Raw genomic sequence first — 18,763 nt, 5'->3', positions numbered from 1 at the left:
GCCTGAGTGACAGAAAACCGAATGGTAGTGAGTTCCCCAGTGGAGTTCCCCAGGGGTCAGTTCTAGGAGCTCTGCTTGATATATATATATTAATGATCTAGATTTGGGTGTGTGGGGAACAGTTAAAAAAATTGTCGATGATACAAAGGTGGGAAGCATTATGAGCTGTGAGGAGGATAGAAATGCACATCAAGAGGAATGTAACCAGGCTGGTTAACGGGTGGATGAGTTCCCAGGCCTTTACTGCTGTTTTTATGGCAGCAAACACACCTGCTTGCTGCCGTCGTAAAAACGGCCGCAACATGCCCGTTCTGGGCATCCAGGGCCCCGATTGGCATGGCAGTACCACGGCCGTGCCAAGGGGGGCATGGGCCCGCGATCGGTGCCCACCGATCGTGGGCAGTGCGTCCGTAACGGGCGCACTCTTTCTCCCTCCGCTGCCCCGCAGGATCAGTCCGCGGGGCGGCCGAGGGAGATGACGGCCCCGCTGCTAGCTCCGCCCGGGGGGGAGAATCCGGTCCCGGGAGGGGGCGCGGAGGCTGCCGTGAAACACGGCCAGTTTCACGGCAGCCTTTATGACTCGCCGCATTTGCGGAGAATCACGCCCTAGTTCTTGTTGATACTCAAACACCATAGAATCGCTTGAAGAGTAGGTCAGACATTAGATATCAATATAACTATACAAGTTGGTCATGGGGACCAGGGCTCTATAAATAGAATTCATAATCTTACACTTCCCTGAAGTAGGTTGCCAAGTAGAGGGAGGATGGCAGGAGCACGTAAAACTGGATTTAATGTCATGGGCACTGTGGTGGTATGATTAGCATAGCTGCCTGCCATTGGTACAGAACACCGGCTTACCATTGGCCCTGGTCGGTCATGTGCCTCTCGACCGGTTGGTTGAGACCAGTCATGTGACGCCTCCCCGATTGTTCGAGAGGCTGAGTTAACCCCGCCTCCAGGGTGGGGTATAAATACCCAGTACTCCCGGCGGTCGTCCTTCTACTGTAATCGACCGCAGGGCTTAACATCTAGTATATTAAAGCCATACTTTTGTTCAGCAACTCGTCTCGCGTTCAATTGATGGTACATCAATTTAATATACTAGAAATTTGAAGCTGGAGCTCCGGATCAAGCCCGACTGCCTCTGCATCAGCCTGCAAATTCCGAACTCATCGGAAATCTTCAAGCATTGGCTGGCGTGTTTCGATAGCTATCTGGCGACCGCAAGCAGCCCGCCCACCATGGCACAGAAACTTCATATTCTCCATTCCAGCGTGGGCATGGTGGCCTACGCGATGATAGAGGAAGAAAAGGAATATGACGTGGCCATGGATACACTAAAAGGACAATTTCTTAAGCCGGTAAACCGAGTGTACGCCCAACATCTGCTGACTACCAGACAACAGCTCCCCTGCGAGTCCTTAGATGATTTTTACCGGGCCCTCGCTGTCCTGGGGAGGAAGTGCACCTGCTTCCAAGTTTCAGCCACTGAGCACATGGAACTTCTGATCAGAGATGCTTACGTGGCTGGGATGCAGTCTGCCGCTATCCACCAGCGGATGCTGGAGAAAGACGACCTAAGCTTAACTGAGGCACGGACTCTCTCCACCTCCCTGGAGGTCGCCGATTCAAACGTCCGCGCCTATGTCCCCAGCCGTGCTGCAGCACCCTCGGCCTCCTGGCACGCTTCCACACCACCATCCGCCGATCCTGACCCCTCTCAGGCCTGCGCCGCGGGACGCCCCGACAAGTCCGTGGGGCCCCGCTGCTATTTTTGTGGGCTTGCCAAACACCCCCGCCCGCGCTGCCTGGCCCGCTCCACCCTTTGTAAGAGCTGCGGGAAGAAGTGCCACTTTTCGACGGTCTGCCAGGCCAAATCGGTCGCTGCTGTGCCGCGCAGCGACCGGGGATCTCCTTCCGGGCCCTTCCAGTGCACCGCGTCAATCTCCCCACCGCCACAGGCTCCTGCGTCCGGCCTGCGCGCCTCTCTGCCCCCGCTCTCAGCCGCTCCGATCGACCCGCCGGCACCGCTAACCCCGCAACCACGAGGGTCCTGCGAGCGCCGCCATCTTGGGCCCCGGATGCCAAGTGCGGGTCCTGGGTGCCGCCATCTTGGGGCACCGACTCCACGTGCGGGTCCTGGCGCCGCCATCTTGGGGCCCCGACCCCACGTGTGGGTCCTGGGCGCCGCCATCTTGGGGCCCCGACTCCACGTGTGGGTCCTGGGCACCGCCATCCTGGACTGGCACACAAGGTCCTGCCAGCACCTACTCGGCCGACGATGACGACTATGGATCTTCTCCACGGCTTGCGGCCATTCAGCTCGCCCAGTCACGTCCACGCACGATCGCCAAGACGACGACGCAAATCCACCTCAACGGCACGAGACGGATTGCCTGCTGGACTCCGGGAGCATGGAAAGCTTCGTACACCCTGACACGGGAAGACGCTGCGCGCTCCCTGTCCACCCTGTAAAACACAAAATCAGGTTATCCTCAGGTTCGCACTCCGTCCGCATCACCGGGTGCTGCATCGCGGACCTCACGGTCCAGGGGAAGGTTTTTTAAAATTATAAACTCCTTATCCTCCCCGACCTTTGCGCACCGGCACTCCTAGGGCTGGACTTCCAGTGCAACCTGCAGAGCTTGACCTTCCAATTCGGCGGCCCTATACCCCCCCTCACTGTCTGCAGCCTCGCGTCCCTCAAAGTAGACCACCCACCTTGTTTGCTAATCTCACCTCCGATTGCAAACCCGTCGCGACCCGGAGCAGATGGTACAGCGCCCAGGACCGGACCTTCATCAGGTCCGAGGTCCATAGGTTGCTGAAGGAAGGGGTCATCGAGGCCAGCAACAGTCCCTGGTGAGCCCAAGTGCTGGTGGTCCGGACAGGGGAGAAAAACCGGATGGTCATCGACTACAGTCAGACCATCAACCGGTTTACGCAACTGGACGCATATCCTCTCCCCCGTATTTCCAGCATGGTAAACGCGATTGCGAAATACAAAGCCTTCTCCACGGTGGACCTCAATCCGCTTATCACCAGCTCCCCATCCGCGCAAGTGACTGCAAGTACACCGCGTTTGAGGCAGATGGGCGCCTCTACCACTTCCTCAGGGTTCCATTCGGTGTCACAAATGGGGTCTCGGTCTTCCAACGGGAGATGGACCGAATGGTCGACAAGTACGGATTACCGGGCTACCTTCCCGTATCTCGATAATGTCACCATCTGCGGCCACGACCAGCAGGACCATGACGCCAACCTCCGGAAATTCCTCCAAACCGCAAAACTCCTTAACCTGACTTAAAATAAGGATAAGTGCGTGTTTAGCACCGACCGTCTAGCCATCCTCGGCTACGTAGTGCGTAACGGAGTGATAGGCCCCGAACGCATGCGCACCCTGATGGAACTCCCTCTCCCCAATACCCTCAAATCCCTCAAACGCTGCCTGGGTTTCTTCGCTTACTACGCCCAATGGGTTCCCAATTACACCGACAAGGCCCGTCCCCTCATTCAGTTCACAACCTTCCCGCCGTCGACAGAGGCCTGCCAGGCCTTTAGCCGCATCAAAGCGGACATCGCAAAGGCCACGATGTGCGCCATCGACGAGTTCCTCCCCTTCCAGGTCGAGAGCGACGCATCAGAAGTAGGTCTGGCGGCCACCCTGAACCAAGCGGGTAGACCCGTGACCTTCTTCTCCAGAACCCTCCAGGCGTCCGAACTCCGCCACTCCTCAGTGGAAAAGGAAGCCCAGGCCATAGTCGAAGCTGTGCGACATTGGAGGCACTATTTGGCCAGCAGGAAGTTTACCCTCCTCACAGACCAACTGTCAGTAGCCTTCATGTTCGATAATGCACAGAGGGGCAAGATTAAGAACAACAAGATCTTGCGGTGACGGATCGAGTTGTCCACGTACAACTACGATATCTTGTATCGTCCTGGGAAGCTCAATGAGCCTCCTGATGCCCTGTCCCACGGAACCTGCGCCAGCGCGCAGATAGACCGCCTCCGCTCCCTCCACGCGGACCTCTGCCATCCAGGGGTGACCCGTTTCTATCATTTTATAAAGACCCGCAACCTGCCCTACTCCATCGAGGAAGTCAGGACAGTAACCCGTGACTGCCACATCTGCGCAGAGTGCAAACCGCACTTCTACCTCCCCGCGTGCGCGCATCTGATCAAAGCATCCCGCCCCTTCGAACGTCTCAGCATAGACTTCAAGGGGCCCCTTCCCACTAGCAACCGCAACATTTACTTCCTGACAGTGATCAATGAATACTCCCGCTTCCCCTTCGCCATTCCCTGCCCCGACATGACCACATCGACCGTCATTAAGGCCCTCCTCTCCATCGTCTCCCTGTTTGGCTATCCCACGTACATACATAGCGATCGGGGGTCCTCCTTTATGAGCGACAAGCTGCGTCAATTCCTGCTCAACAGGGGCATTGCCTCTAGCAGGACGACCAGCTATAACCCCCGGGGTAACGGACAGGTCGAGCGGGAGAATAGTACCATCTGGAAGACCATCCTACTGGCCCTCCGGTCCAGAGATCTCCCTATTTCCTGATGGCAAGAGGTTATCCCCGATGCCCTACATTCCATCCGCTCCCTCCTCTGTACAACAACTAATCAAACACCTCATGAACGTCTTCTTGTTTTCCCCAGGAAGTCGTCCTCCGGATCCCCTCTCCTGACGTGGCTGGCCGCCCCCGGACCCACCTTGCTCCGGAAGTATGTGTGGGTGCACAAGTCCGACCCGTTGGTGGAACAAGTCCAGTTACTCCACGCTAACCCGCAGTATGCGTACGTGGAGTACCCCGACGGTCGGCAGGACACGGTCTCCCTCCGGGACCTGGCACCCGCCGGCGTGCGGCCTTCCCCCCCCTTCACCACAGACCCCCCCGCCCCTTTTCCCACAGTGCCCCACCCAGGCCACCCCTTCCCCATCCATGGCGTCTCCACCACCAGCCCGGGGTACAGACTCCCGGAGTCCAGGACATCAGCTGGACCACCACCATCGGCTGAACCAACGTCACCAACTCCCCTGCGGCGGTCTGCCAGGACATCACGGGCAACGAAAAGGCTGATCGAGTCCATTTAACTTCAACACCACCATGGACCTTGTATGGACACTATGTACTGTTGCTAAATGTCTGGGCCAGTGGGTAGCCAAGGATACATTTTTTATCTCCTTACTACTCATACCACCAGTTTCCCCCCCCCCCCAGCTCTCGTTGACACCCCCCCCCCCCGGCTTCTTTTTCCGCAAGGGGTGAATGTGGTGGTATAATTAGCATAGCTGCCTGCCATTGGTGCAGAACACCGGCTTACCATTGGCCCTGGTCGGTCATGTGCCTCTCCCCGATTGGTCGAGAGGCTGAGTTAGCCCCGCCTCCAGGGCGGGGTATAAATACCCAGTACTCCCGGCGGTCGTCCTTCTACTGTAATCGACCGCAGGGCTTAACATCTAGTATATTAAAGCCATACTTTTGTTCAGTAACTCGTCTCGCGTTCAATTGATGGTACATCAGGCACCACTTTAGATGCCGACTTATCTGTCCAATCCACTTGCTGCAGTCACTATTTTGAAGTTCTTACTGTGCACGTTAATTAATGTCTGCCAACTGGACCATAGAATCCCCACAGTGCAGGGGAGCCCATCGAATCTGCACCCACCCTTCGAAAGAGCATCCTACCCTCGGCCCACTCTCCACCCCATCCCCATAACTACACCTAACCTTTGGCCACTTTGAGGCAATTGAGCGTGGCCTGTCCACCTAACCTGCTCATTTTTGGTCTGTTGGAGGAAACCGGAGCACCTGGAGGAAACCCACGCAGACACGGGGAGAACGTGCAAACTCCACACAGACAACCGCCCAAGGCTAGAATTGAACCCGGGTCCCTGGCACTGTGAAGGAGCAGTGCTAACCACTATGCCGGTGGTATTTGATTCTTGGGGACAATATCCTGCACTTTGCTGAAACTTCTTCATGCAGCAAGTAGATGTTCTGAATCAGGTGAGTTTGGGGAACTGAAATCAGGTTAAGCTTTTATTTTTACATCGATGGGCTTCAACTTTGGTTTGTATCAGAACAAGTTTTAAATCCATCTTTGACACAAAAGTTTAGACCAGATGGGCTTAGATCAACTGCAGTCTGAGTTACCTGCACACCTTCCAGATAATATCGGACAATCAAGGTTCCACAGCTTGAAACAAAAGGCAGTCAATGTGTGTGTCCAATGGCTGACCTTCAGCTGACCTCTGGTACAAAGAACCAAATATACTTTCTTTATATGATGGTTGTACTTTAGTAATGAATATGGAAGCAGATCAGTTGTTCCATGTTGTCCTTTGGGGGTGGATCTGTGGTTTAGATGAGGCATAAAGATATGTTAATGAGACGCACCGAAAAAGTGAGCTGCAGGAAATTGAGAAGTCGACTGAAGAACGGAAAACCAGCTTTTCTGAACGTGACAGATTTGCCCATGATCAAACAAAATAACCAGGAGTTTGAAAGAATTAAAGGTCCTTCAGTGATGGCCACAAAATCAATGCTTTCTGTGAAAACTTGTTTCAAATGAAGAGAAATGTAAAGGAAACAGCTAAATATAAATGGGAACCGGGGGCTGGTGCGTAAATCTAATCGCCTCATCAGACTTTCCACAGGGGCACAGAAACTCACCTCCCCTTCACCACCTCCCTTCACGGAATTTAGACAGGAAGCTGACCGTCTGAAGGGATATATATACAAGCTCCGTTTCAAAGAAATGTTCGAGTTTTCATTTCGTCCAGTCAGTGAGGAAATCCATTTTGAGAAAATGAAGCAAGTTCTTGCGGTGCTGTTTTGTCTCAGCGTCATTGTGTTCACTGTGTCAGCAGGTGAGAGAGAAGTCATTGCATCTCTGTTATTTTGTTCTCTTTACTGTCTGCTTTCCTGAAACCTTGTCACCTAAGTACATTTTATAATGCAACAACTGACAGATATTAGAGAATCCTGTCAAATTGTTCATCTTTAAGTGAGGTTTGAAATTTCATTCAAACCAAATTTCAATACGTTTAACAATACCATGTGTGGGACTGTTCTGAACATGTCAACAAATATAAATAACTTTTAAGTGAAATAGCTAAACAGATTTCCTCGCAACGGCCACAGAATATCTTCTAATACTTGGTTATGTTTTTCGATGGTTTCATTTTTTTCATGATTGACAATAATTGATTGACAAACATGAAACAATTACTTTCAATACTTGAAAAGTATTTTCAACTTGTACACTGAATAATTCAGTGTTGTTGAAACAGCAATTTTGATTTAATATAATAATAATTGATGGTTGGGCATGATCAGCATGGTTACAACATTTCACTGTGTGTGATTCTAAATCAACAAAACTCACGAGAGTGGCAGCATGGTGGCACAGTGATTAGCATTGCTGCCTCACGCGCTGAGGTCCCAGGTTTGATCCCGCCTCTGGGTCACTGTCCATGTGGAGTTTGCACATTCTCCCCGTGTTTGCGTGGGTTTTGCTCACACATGCCAAAGATGTGCAGGTTAGATGGACTGGACATGCTAAATTGCCCCTTAATTGGAAAAAATGAATTGGGTACTCTAAATTTATTTTTTTTAAACCCACAAGAACTACATTAACTTAAGGGTTCTCTATTAGAATAGCCCTGGAGGTTCACTACATCTTCTCCGTCTAAAGAGTAATTCACCTACCAGCTGGTGCCGGCCTATATGGTTCCAGTGCACTTTCCTTTCAGTACTGGTCTCCACTGATATCAATAAGGATTATTATAAATCTTTATCAAGTCTTGTAATGCGACATCGCCAATGACTATCGAAAGACACTATTGATGGGTCATTTAACAGATGAACCAACACTGACATTTCAAATGATCTAATGGTGCATGCATACATACGCAAATGCTGTCTTATCATGTCAAGTAGAATTACAAGAAAATATTGAAATCCAAATTCATCCTGTACCTCCATCAGTCCTACACTAAGTTTAAAAACTGTTCTTTAAAATTAGCCTAATCTGAGGTGAGATTTTGTAATTAATGATTAGCAATGTGATCTATAACATATCACCAATCAAACTTATCACATTATGTCCTGTACTCTTATTGGTTAAGAACAATCATCAGATTAGTTATAAGGGTGTAGATTTTGCTTTCAAAAATTGCTTTTAGTACAAGAAAAAGCAAGATAGGTTTTTACATGTGTTCCTTGAAGTAACAATGACATTTTAAAATTAATGTTATGCCAATTGACTTGCATTCAACAGCGGAAATGGCACAGTTTCAGATTTCAGGCAACATGTGCTGCTGTCAGGCTGTCACGTGCAGCACAATAAACTCATCAGTCTGCTCTTAAATAGGTTGCTCCAGAGTTTTCCTTTTCTTTCATTAAAGCAGCAAATAACATGCTTTTCAACTTTAAATTCCAGTTCCTAATCCAAAACTGAAGACCTGCTGCCGCAAATACTCAGTTTCAGTCCCTTCCTTGAAGAGAATCAAGGACTACTACATCCAGCAAAATGATGGTCTCTGCAAAATTGAAGCTGTGGTGTAAGTATTCAAAACAGTGGCTCTCTCTGTGTTCTGGAATTACAGACTATTATTAAGAGTCTGTATCATATGTATTTCACATTGTAAATCTATTCTGCTTCTTTTCAGATTCAAATTAAAGAAGAGAACGGTATGCTCAGACCCAAATAATAATGAAGTGAAGGAACTTTTGGAAGAGCTTTCCAAAAAAGAACAGAGAGGATAAAGATGATGTTGATTCTCTGACTGATGAGGACTCCACAACTGTCCACAGAGGAAGACAAATTTTAAAAAGCGTTTTATTTTAAAGTTCGCTTTTCCACATTTTATGCAAGTTTCCTTGTCATCAGAAAGTTCACAAATACAAAGGTTCAAACACGCCATTTGCATTTATACAAGCAACGCCAGTCAAATTTGATGGCATTCTTTATTGTTGGTGCTGCTTTTACACATTACTCATTTACTCATTCGGTTTTATTAATGCTACAGACATGGAAGTTGACATGGTGTGACAGACTCTGGATGGACAATTTGTATTTTCTCACTGGTTAAGAGTTGACGTTTTCCCACTTCCACACCCAATGTTCTCACCTAGTTGACTGAAGACAGTGACCAATGTTGGTGCACCAATCTACAGCACTGGCAGAACTTAGGGGGGCACTTCATTTCAGCAACTATTCGACCTGTGCAGGCACACAACAGTATTCTCAAGCAATTCCCTGACATGGCAGCCAAATCATCAAATTCTGATTTTTTAAGGATACTGCCTTTCTGAAATAGGGCTAACTTTGTCTTATTTCATGAAAAAAAATTGAAAATTTAATTTCATGGATACATGGAGAAATGCCGCATTTCTTGCACTTACCTTGTGCATTTACAAAATGCTGGTTTGTTAAAAAAACATGACTTTGTAACTTGCTGTTAACATATACTAACGATGTTCAATGTAAAACACAGACTTATAGCCAAAATAGCCTATTGTCAACAAAATAATGATTCTCTACTGCATCGTTATGTTTAAATGTCTTTATTGTCAGGCATGAACAATCATTTTTATCACATTACCATCAGACGGAAATTGAATGCAATCTGCAATGTAGATTGAATTGACCAGTGAATGTTTAAATTATTGTTTGTATTGCTTCTACATAACTATATTTTCTAATGTTTCTAAAAGCCAGGGACTACTGTTAAAGGGTGACACTTTCTATTATTTATTTTGCATGTAATTTGTCTTTTGTTTATCAGGTTTCTAAAATATGTGTATATTATGTCAAAATACATATATATATAATTTCTTAAATGACTGGGCTTTGTTGTCTATTATTAGCCTTTGCTGTAAAACAAGCTAGAAATTCACAGATTTCCAAATGTTTTATGGCTCCATTTATGCTTAAAATACATATACAAAACAGATATACCCCAAAGAGTTTTAATATCCTATTGACAGTTTGTTTTATTACACTTGAACCTCATGTCTGCTAATTGTTTCAATTTTCTCAGTTGACTCATTGTGTCTAGTTCAATGCAATGATAAAACTGTTCTGCTGAATGGGAACTTTGATTAAATGTAATTAAGTTGAAGGAAGCCTGGCTGCTTGCTCTCATCTGTTTAGAAGCCTGATTGGAGGGAGGAGGATTAGAAGAGGAGAAAGGAGAGGAAATATTTATTCAGAAATTTCTTATCCCAGATTTGGTACCATTACACCACATGGCTAAAATGTTTTTGGCTGCTGGAAGCTGAGGTGGATGTGGGACAGTTGCAATGCTGGAACATCTTAGCATGTTACAGCACCAGAATTCCGCACTCTGATGCATTTTGCTTTTGAATTAAAATGAATAGTTTATATAAGGTATTAACTAGGTACTAAAAGAGGTAACGGGGATTTTTAGAATGCGAATGGGCAGAAGATACCTGCTTGTAATTCCTATGCCATGTGAGAACTCAGGAAAAGTCATGTGTCTTCAGGACCACGTGTGTAGGATATATCTCCAGGGGATGAATCTCGAACTCAAGGGGCGGGATTCTTCGTTGACCGACTCCGTAATCAGGAAACGCGTCAGCCAAAAATCGGGAGTGCTGCCTGTGGTGATCTTTGTGAGGGATTTTCCAGATGGAAGGCATAGTGATCACAAAGATACACAAAGCTCTTTTGAAGAACTAAACTAATTTTATTAACACTACTAAATTTGAGTTCAACACTTATTCTAAATAGTAAACACATATGTAAGAATTAAACTACACTCACTAACACTATCTATCGACTAACTATAACTATAATATCTTAACTAGCTCTGCAATACACTTTGAAACTTGTCTCCTTCAGCTCTAACCGACTCTGCTTTGGACTTCCCCCAGAAGTCCAAGAGACAGTGCAATATATAGTATGTCCCTTAGCTCTATCTAGTGGCTAGTTTTAACATAACATTAACTCTTCACATGCTGTACGTTTGTATAATGTCACAGTGCCGGGCACTTAATGGAATGCCATGCTCCGGTCCAAACGTGAATAAATTCTATGCTGCACGCCAGCGTGGGCATGCAAATTGTTGGTGCCCAGCCCACCTCTGGGTGACTTTTAATAGCTGAGAACATTATTTTAGAACACCAGAGGAGGTGATGGAGTTTTTAAAGAGACAATGGACTAGCAGGAGTTCATTGAACTGTGGAGGAGGTGTGAGGAGATGGGTGCCTTTTCTGTCCATTTGTTCCTGTCTCTTTTTTTTTTGTTTGTTGGAGAATTTTTTTCCTTTGAGATGTTTTGTTGCGTTGAGGGTGAGTGCACCTTTTTTCTTGTTTCATTGTTGTTTGTGAGGTGTCCGAGTGGTGGGGTGGGGGTGGGGAGGGTGGGGGGGGGGGGGTGGGGGGGGGGTGGGAAATCAGCTGATGGGTAGGAGGCTCAGGTGCCTGGGGCAGGGGCTGCCAGGCTAGCTGGGTGGGCTAGTAAAAGGGAGCGCAGTGGGGGGTGATCAGGTGGTTAGTGTAGCACAGGGAGATGGAGTTGTTATTTTGTTCAGGGGAAGGGGGGGGATTCTGCTGACAAAGGTGTTGTTGCTGTGGCATAGCATGGGAGGAAGTGCTGATGGTGGACATCTAAGGGTGGGCCTGGAGGGTTGCGCGGCATTAGCCGGGGGCTGGCCGAAGAAGGGGTATAGTTGATGATCGGCAGGGTGGGGTGGGGTGAGGGGTGTGCCCTCCGACCAGACTGGTCACATGGAATATGAGGGAGCAGTATGGGCTAGTTAAACAATCGTGTGTTTTCACGCACGTGAGGAGCTTGTAGGCGGATGTGGCCTTTTTACAAGAAAACACACTTGAAGATCAGGGATCAGACAAGAGTAAGGAATGGGTGGGTAGGGCAAGTTTTCCATTCTGGATTAGACATAAAGATGCGGGGGTGGCGGTGCTAGTAAATAAACGGGTGGCGTTTGAGATGGGGAATATAGTACCAGATTCAGGGGGAAAGTTTGTGATGGTAACTGGGAAGCTGGAGGGGATGCCAATGGTCCTGGTAAATGTTTATGCCCCAAATTTGGATGATATGGAGTTTATGAGGCGAGTGCTGGGGAATATCCTGGAACTGGACTCGCACTGGTTGATTATGGGGGGGAGACGTTAACACGGTCATTGATCCAGGGCTGGACTGATTGAGCCTGATTTCGTGGAGGGTATCGGCGGCGGCGAAGGAGCGGAAAGGGTTCTTGGAGGGCATGGTGGGGTGGGGGCTGGACTCATGGAGGTTTGGGAGGCCAAGAGTGAAGGAGTGCACAGAGTGTACTCTCGGATTGATTTTTTTGTGCTGGGCAAGACGTTATTGATGGGAGTTGATGTGTTGGGTAAGCTGGGTCTGCGAGGACTGCGTTTACTGCAGTGGTGAGAGAGACAGGCGTCCAACACTTGAAGAAATGCAACTCGATTTTATTGAATTCTTAACTATCATACATATTTTAACTGTGGGTTGACACTATGCTGAGTTGACTGGAGACCTGAGGCTAACCTGACCAGTCTATCTTACTGCCACATGGTGTATGTTCTAGATGCTGCTCACAAGCTCTGATTGTCTCAGAGGCTGCATCCCGAGAGAGCGGGAAAACTAGTGCCCTCTGGCTTTATAGTGGCCGTGTCCTGTCTGGTGATTGGCTGCTGTGTTCTGTGTGTTCACTGGTCATCCTGTGTGTCAATCAGCGCCTGTCTGTGCACCATCATATACCTGTGTGTGTATTATGACAACTCCCCCCCTTTTTTAAAAAAAATGTGTGCAGGTCAATAAATAGTGAGTGTGTGTGTACAGGAGCCTGAATATATACAAAGTATGCTAACGTATTTACATGGGAAGGTGTCTAGTGCAGATAGAGGGCAGATAACAAATTAGGAAAAAAACAATATGTACAGATGTGTAAATGGATCACAAGGTAATGCATCATTCAGTCCATAAATTCAGTCTATAAATTCAGTCTCTCTGGTGGGTGACGATTTCTGGTTGACCACCTCAAGGGTGGGTCAGGGGCCGCCTGCACCTGAACGGGCGGAACTGCCTCCAATGTAGAGGTCGGTAGAATAACTGGCAGATCGGTGGCCTCATGGAAGGGCGCGCCCGTGAGGAACCAGCATGCGAGGCGGGACATCACGGTCAGGTGGCGGGCGTGGAAGTAGCCGCAGTGCCCGCCTATTACGCCGAAGGAAGGAGCCATCATTCATACGAACGAGGAATGATCTCGGGGCCACTTGCTTGACCACCACAGCTGTGGCAGAGCAGCCACCATCAGGTAGCTGAACACAAATGCGGTCAGCAGGGACCAAAGCAGGGAGATCTGTGGCATGAGTATCGTACACCGACTTTTATTGAGCCCGAGACTGTTGCATCCCCTGCAGGACCGGAAAATTGTCAAGGTCCGGGATGTGGATAGCCGGCACCGTCGTCCGCAGTGTGCGGTTCATTAGGAGCTATACTGGGGACAGGCCAGCGGACAAAGGAGTCGCCCTGTAGGCTAACAGCGCCAGGTTGAAATCCAAACCCGAGTCAGTAGCTTTGCACAACAGTCTTTTAACGATGTGGACCCCTTTTTCAGCCTTCCCATTCGACTGGGGGTAGTGGGGGCTTGATGTGACGTGCCTAAAATTGTACAGCCGGGCAAAATCCGTCCACTCCTGGCTGAAGAAGCAAGGACCATTGTCAGACATAACTGTGAGTACCACAGAGTACCACAGAGTAACATCATGGTACCATGATGTGTTGGGTAAGCTGGGTCTGCGAGGACTGCGTTTACCTCAGTGGTGAGAGAGACAGGCTTCCAACACTTGAAGAAATACAACTCGATTTTATTGAACTCTTAACTATCATACATGCTTTAACTGTGGGTTGACACTATGCTGAGTTGACTGGAGACCTGAGGCTAACCTGACCAGACTATCTTACTGCCACATGGTGTATGTTCTAGTTGCTGCTCACGAGCTCTGACTGTCTCAGAGGCTGGATCCCGAGAGAGCGGGAAAACCAGTGCCCTCTGGCTTTATAGTGGTCGGGTCCTGTCTGGTGATTGGCTGCTGTGTTCTGTGTGTTTACTGGTCATCCTGTGTGATAATCACTGCCTGTCTGCACACCATCATATACCTGTGTGTATATTATGACAGGGGTGATTGACTTGGGGTACTTGGCGATCTTGGTTTCAAACCACACGCCGCACTGGATGAACTTGTAAGTGGATCGGTGGGGTGGGGGGGGGGGGGGGGGGGGGGGGGAGGGCAGCGCCCCGTAGTGGAGGCTGGACATAAGGTTGTTAGCGGATGAGGAGAAATGTGAGCAGGTGAGGGCCGCCATCAGGGGATACGTGGAACTAAATGGTACAGGTGAGGTCTCGGTCACCATGCTGTGGGAGGCAGTGGTAAGGGGAGAATTCATATCAATCCGGGCGCATAGGGAGAAGGACGAACGAGCAGTGATGGTAAGGTTGGTGGAAGAAATACGGTGGATGGGCAGGAGGTATTCGGAGGCCCCCGAGTCAGGATTGTCGAAGGAGAGGCAGAAGCTTCAGATGGAGTTCGGGCTGGCGTCCACGGGGAAGGCAGTGGGCAGTTACAGAGAGCCAGAGCGGCAGTGTAAGGGGAGAAGGCTAGTAGGATGCTGGCCCACCAATTTAGGAAGCATGAGGCGGCGAGGGAGATTAGAAGGGTGAAGGACATGAGGGGTGGAGTGGTACGGGACCCGGTGGGGGTGAACAGGATATTTGAGGAGTTTTATAGAAGGCTTTATGAATCGGAGCCCCCGACCGCACAAGAGGGAATGCAGGGATTCCTGGATGTGATGGATTTCCCCAAAGTAGACAGGACCTGATGGAGGGGTTGAGAGAATCCATTGGACTGTTGGAAGTGATGGAGGGTACGGGGGCGATGCAGGTAGGGGAGACCCCGGACCCAAATGGCTTCCCTGTAGAAATTTATGAAAAGTGTTTGGGAGACCTGGGACCCCTGCTGGTGAGGACATTTAATGAGGAGGGAGAAGAGGGACCCCCCCCCCCCCCCTGAGGAGGGAGAAGAGGGACCCCCCCCCCCGACCCACCCCCACCCCACCCCCCTGTAATCTCAGGCCTCCCTATCTTTAATTTTGAAGAAGACTCACACTGGAGCAGTGCGAGTCCTACCGCCCGATATCACTGCTGAATTTAGGTGCCAAACTGTTGGCAAAGATCCTGGCCTCTCGGATTGAGGACTGTGTGCCGGGGGTGATAGGGGAAAACCAGACGGGGTTTGTAAAGGGGAGACATCGGTTGGCTAATGACCACGCGCCGCATTGGGCGGGCATGCAAGTGGATTGGGGGTTGGGGGGCGCGCCAGCATCCCGTTGTGGAGGCTGGAAATAAGGTTCTTAGTGGATGAGGAGGTACGTGAGTGGGTGAGGGCCGCTATTTGGAGGAACTAAATGGTGCAGGTGAGGTCTTGGCCATCCGAGCCTTCTCCCGCGGATGGAGGTGGCTAGCACGAGGGGACATAGCCTTAAATTGAGGGGTAATAGATATAGGACAGAGGTCAGAGGTGGGTTTTTTACACAAAGAGTGGTGAGGCCGTGGAATGCCCTACCTGCAACAGTAGTGAACTCGCCAACATTGAGGGCATTTAAAAATTTATTGGATAAGCATATGGATGATAAGGGCATAGTGTAGGTTAGATGGCCTTTAGATTTTTCCATGTCGGTGCAACATCGAGGGCCGAAGGGCCTGTACTGCACTGTATCGTTCTATGTTCTATGTTCTATGTTCTATGCTGTAGGGGGCGCTCAAGGCAGTGGTAAAGGGGGAGTTCATATCGATCCGGGCACGTAGGGAGAAGGAGGAGCGAGCAGAGAGGGCAAGGGACAGTGTATGAGTGTGGGGATGCGCTCGGAAGGATGGAATGTAAACGTTTGCGGTTGCTGTGGGCATGGAGGAGGGCTTTGATCCAGTAGAATGGGAATATTTGTGGGAGATACTGGGGCGGTTCAGGTTTGGCAGGGGTTTGTGGATTGGGTCTGGTTGTTGTATCGGGCCCTGGCAGCGAATGTAAGGATGAATCAGGTGAGTTCGGAGTATTTTAGGCTGCATTGCGGGACAAGGAAAAGGTGCCCACTCTCCCCATTGCTCTTTGCCTTGGTGATAGAATCACTGGCAATGGTGCTTAGAGCGCAAGGGGTTGAAAAGGGATAGTGTGGGGGGAGGGGTGTGTGGAACACAGGGTCTCCCTATATGCGGCCGACCTGTTTCTCTACACATCAGACCCATTGGAAAGTATTGGAGGTATCATGAACATTTTGGTGGAATTCGATCGGTTCTCTGGGTATAAGTTAAACGTGGGGAAGAGTGACGTCTTTGTGATCAGGCAAGGGGGCAAAAGAAGAGGTTGGGCGAGCTGCCATTTAAGGTAGTGGAGTGGGGGGGGGGGGTTCTGGTATGTGGGCATCCAGGTGGTGTGGGGATGGGAGCAGCTACACAAATTAAATCTGGCACGGCTGGTGGAGCAGATGAAGGGGGATTTTAAGAGGTGGGATGTGCTCCCGTTGTCGTTAGCGGGGCAGGTGCAGGCCTTGAAAATGACGGTGCTCCTGAGGTTTCTATTCGTGTTCCAGAACCTTCCGATTTTTATTCCAAAGGCCTTCTTTCGAAAGATTAATGTTTTGATCTTGGGGTTTGTGTGGGCGGGGAAAGCCCCATGGGTGAAGAAGAAGCTGCTGGAGTGGGGACGTGGGGCGGGCGGGTTGGCCTTGCAGATTTGATGAACTATTACTGGGCAGCAAATATAGCGATGTACAGGAAGTGGGTAGTGGGGAAATGTTTGGAGCAGGAGCGGATGGAGGCAGCCTCTTGTAAGGACACTGGTAATGACCCTGCCATTCTCTTTGGCCAGGTAGTCCACAAGTCCAGTAGTGGTGGTGGTCCTGAGGCTGTGGGAACAGTGGCAGCAGCGCGTGAGGCTGGAAGGTGCCTCAGTTTGGGCTCCGGTTTTCGGGAATCACAGATTTGTTTTGGGGATTTGGACGCAGGGTTCCTGGAGTGGCAGCAGGTGGGGATTGAGCGGTTTGGAGACTTATTCGTGGGGGCAGCTTTCCGAGCTTGGAGGGCTTAGTAGAGGCATATGAGCTGGCCAGTGGGAATGGGTTCCGGTACTTACAGATGCATTATTATTTGAGGAAACAGCTGCCATCCTGCTGCCCCCCGGGGTTGCAGGACAAGGTGGTTTTGTAAACAGGGGTTGGTGAAGGAAAAGTGTTGAAGATTTATAAAGAATTAATGGACTGGGAGGGCACCCCGACAGGAGAGGTTAAGTGGAAGAAAGAGCTGAGGAGGTGCGCGCGGTGAGGGGCAGGGAGGGATGGGGGACGACGACCGTGAACCATGTCCACATGATTTGGGCCTGTCCAAAGCTGGAGAGATTTTGGCGGGGGTTCGCTGACGTGATGTCTGAGGTGCTGAGGGTGAAGGTGGTCCCAAGTCCAGATGTGGCAATGTTTGGAGTGTCGGAAGACCCGGGAGTCCATGGGACAACAGAAGCTGATGTTTTGGCCTTTGCCTCTCTGGTAGCCTGGAGACAGATCCTGTTGGAATGGAGGGACTCGGTCGAAACCGGGAATGTGGGTGAGCGACCTCACGGAATTTCTTAAGCTGGAAAAAATCAAGTTTGCCTTGAGAGGGATTGTGGAGGGGTGTGCCCAGAGATGGGAACCATTTGTCGACTTCTTCAAGAATTGTTAAGAAATCAGCAAGGGGGGAATGGGTTGTGGGGACTTGGGGGTTAACAAAGGAGGCAGAGTGGGTGGAGGGTAACACCAGGGAGGGTGGGGCGCGGGAATGTTGGTTATTTATTTGTTGTCGTTTCCTGTTTGTTGTTCTTTTTGGTTTTGGTTGTGTTTGATGTACATATACTAAAGCCTTAATAAAAACATTATTTTTAAAAGAGAAAAGAAAACTTTATGAAGATTACGGATATGCTATAAGATGGAGACTTACCTGCCTTGTTTTGAGTGGAATGGGTAGAAGGATAGAGGATACACAGCAAGGATCTCTAGAATACTGGGTTTGGAAAAGGCAAGAGGGAGTTCAGAAAGAAAACTATGCATGTTAATAATTGGCTGACTACGTGTTGTTCTGCTGTTTTAGACATAAGAACACTTGCAGAACCCTTTCCCGGGCACCCAATATCATGCATACTCTGGAGGCAGCCTGTCTCTGTTCCCCATCCAGGCAGCCGAGTGGATGGCAGACCCATCCTTTTCCAACCCAGGAAAAATCGCTGCTGGTTCTGGTTTGGCAACCGAGATGGATTTGCATCCTGGATGACAAAATCTGGCCCCAGTTGTTCAAAAAAGTTAGGGAAGGGAAAAAGGGAGGTGAAATGGCAGTATTAATTAGGGAAGGCATTGTATTGTTGGAAATGGAGGATGTTTTTGAATGTTGTGTTAAGGGTTTCAGGACTGAAAGGATTAATGTGGGGCTGGGGAAACAGTACTGCTCAAATGATGTTGTAAAGGGATCAATTATTGATACATAGTTCTGATCTAAAATAAATAGTTATTGTTCAGACCCAATGCCTTTGAACCTCTTCTTTGGATATTCACAACATACAACATGGTAGCAGCAGGTGCAGGTCCTGAAATCTCTGAAATAAAAATTGAAAAATTATCTGAAAAAAAAGTGCCAAAATGGAAGACTTAAATGACAGTTATGAATCGCCAGAAAAGC

The 18,763-nt window shown here is 49.2% G+C and overlaps 1 protein-coding gene across 1 annotated transcript; it reads left to right on the top strand.

Annotated features, from left to right (window-relative positions):
• Positions 1-6,472: 6,472 nt before the first annotated feature.
• Positions 6,473-10,145, top strand: LOC119976623 (C-C motif chemokine 17-like). The gene is made up of 3 exons (XM_038817253.1): positions 6,473-6,883; positions 8,458-8,578; positions 8,687-10,145. The coding sequence occupies exons 1-3, from the start codon at positions 6,772-6,774 to the stop codon at positions 8,781-8,783; spliced, it is 330 nt and encodes a 109-aa protein (XP_038673181.1). The 5' UTR covers positions 6,473-6,771; the 3' UTR covers positions 8,784-10,145.
• Positions 10,146-18,763: the final 8,618 nt, after the last annotated feature.

The sequence above is a fragment of the Scyliorhinus canicula genome, chromosome 13, assembly GCF_902713615.1.
Source record: "Scyliorhinus canicula chromosome 13, sScyCan1.1, whole genome shotgun sequence".
NCBI classification, from domain to species: domain Eukaryota; kingdom Metazoa; phylum Chordata; class Chondrichthyes; order Carcharhiniformes; family Scyliorhinidae; genus Scyliorhinus; species Scyliorhinus canicula.
This window is presented reverse-complemented; position numbering and strand designations above follow the sequence as displayed.

Coding starts and splice junctions, on each gene's coding strand:
- LOC119976623 (XM_038817253.1), top strand. CDS start 6,772: ATGTTCGAGTTTTCATTTCGTCCAGTCAGTGAGGAAATCCATTTTGAG. Junction 6,884..8,457: donor TGTGTTCACTGTGTCAGCAG/GTGAGAGAGAAG, acceptor TTTAAATTCCAG/TTCCTAATCCAAAACTGAAG. Junction 8,579..8,686: donor TGCAAAATTGAAGCTGTGGT/GTAAGTATTCAA, acceptor GCTTCTTTTCAG/ATTCAAATTAAAGAAGAGAA.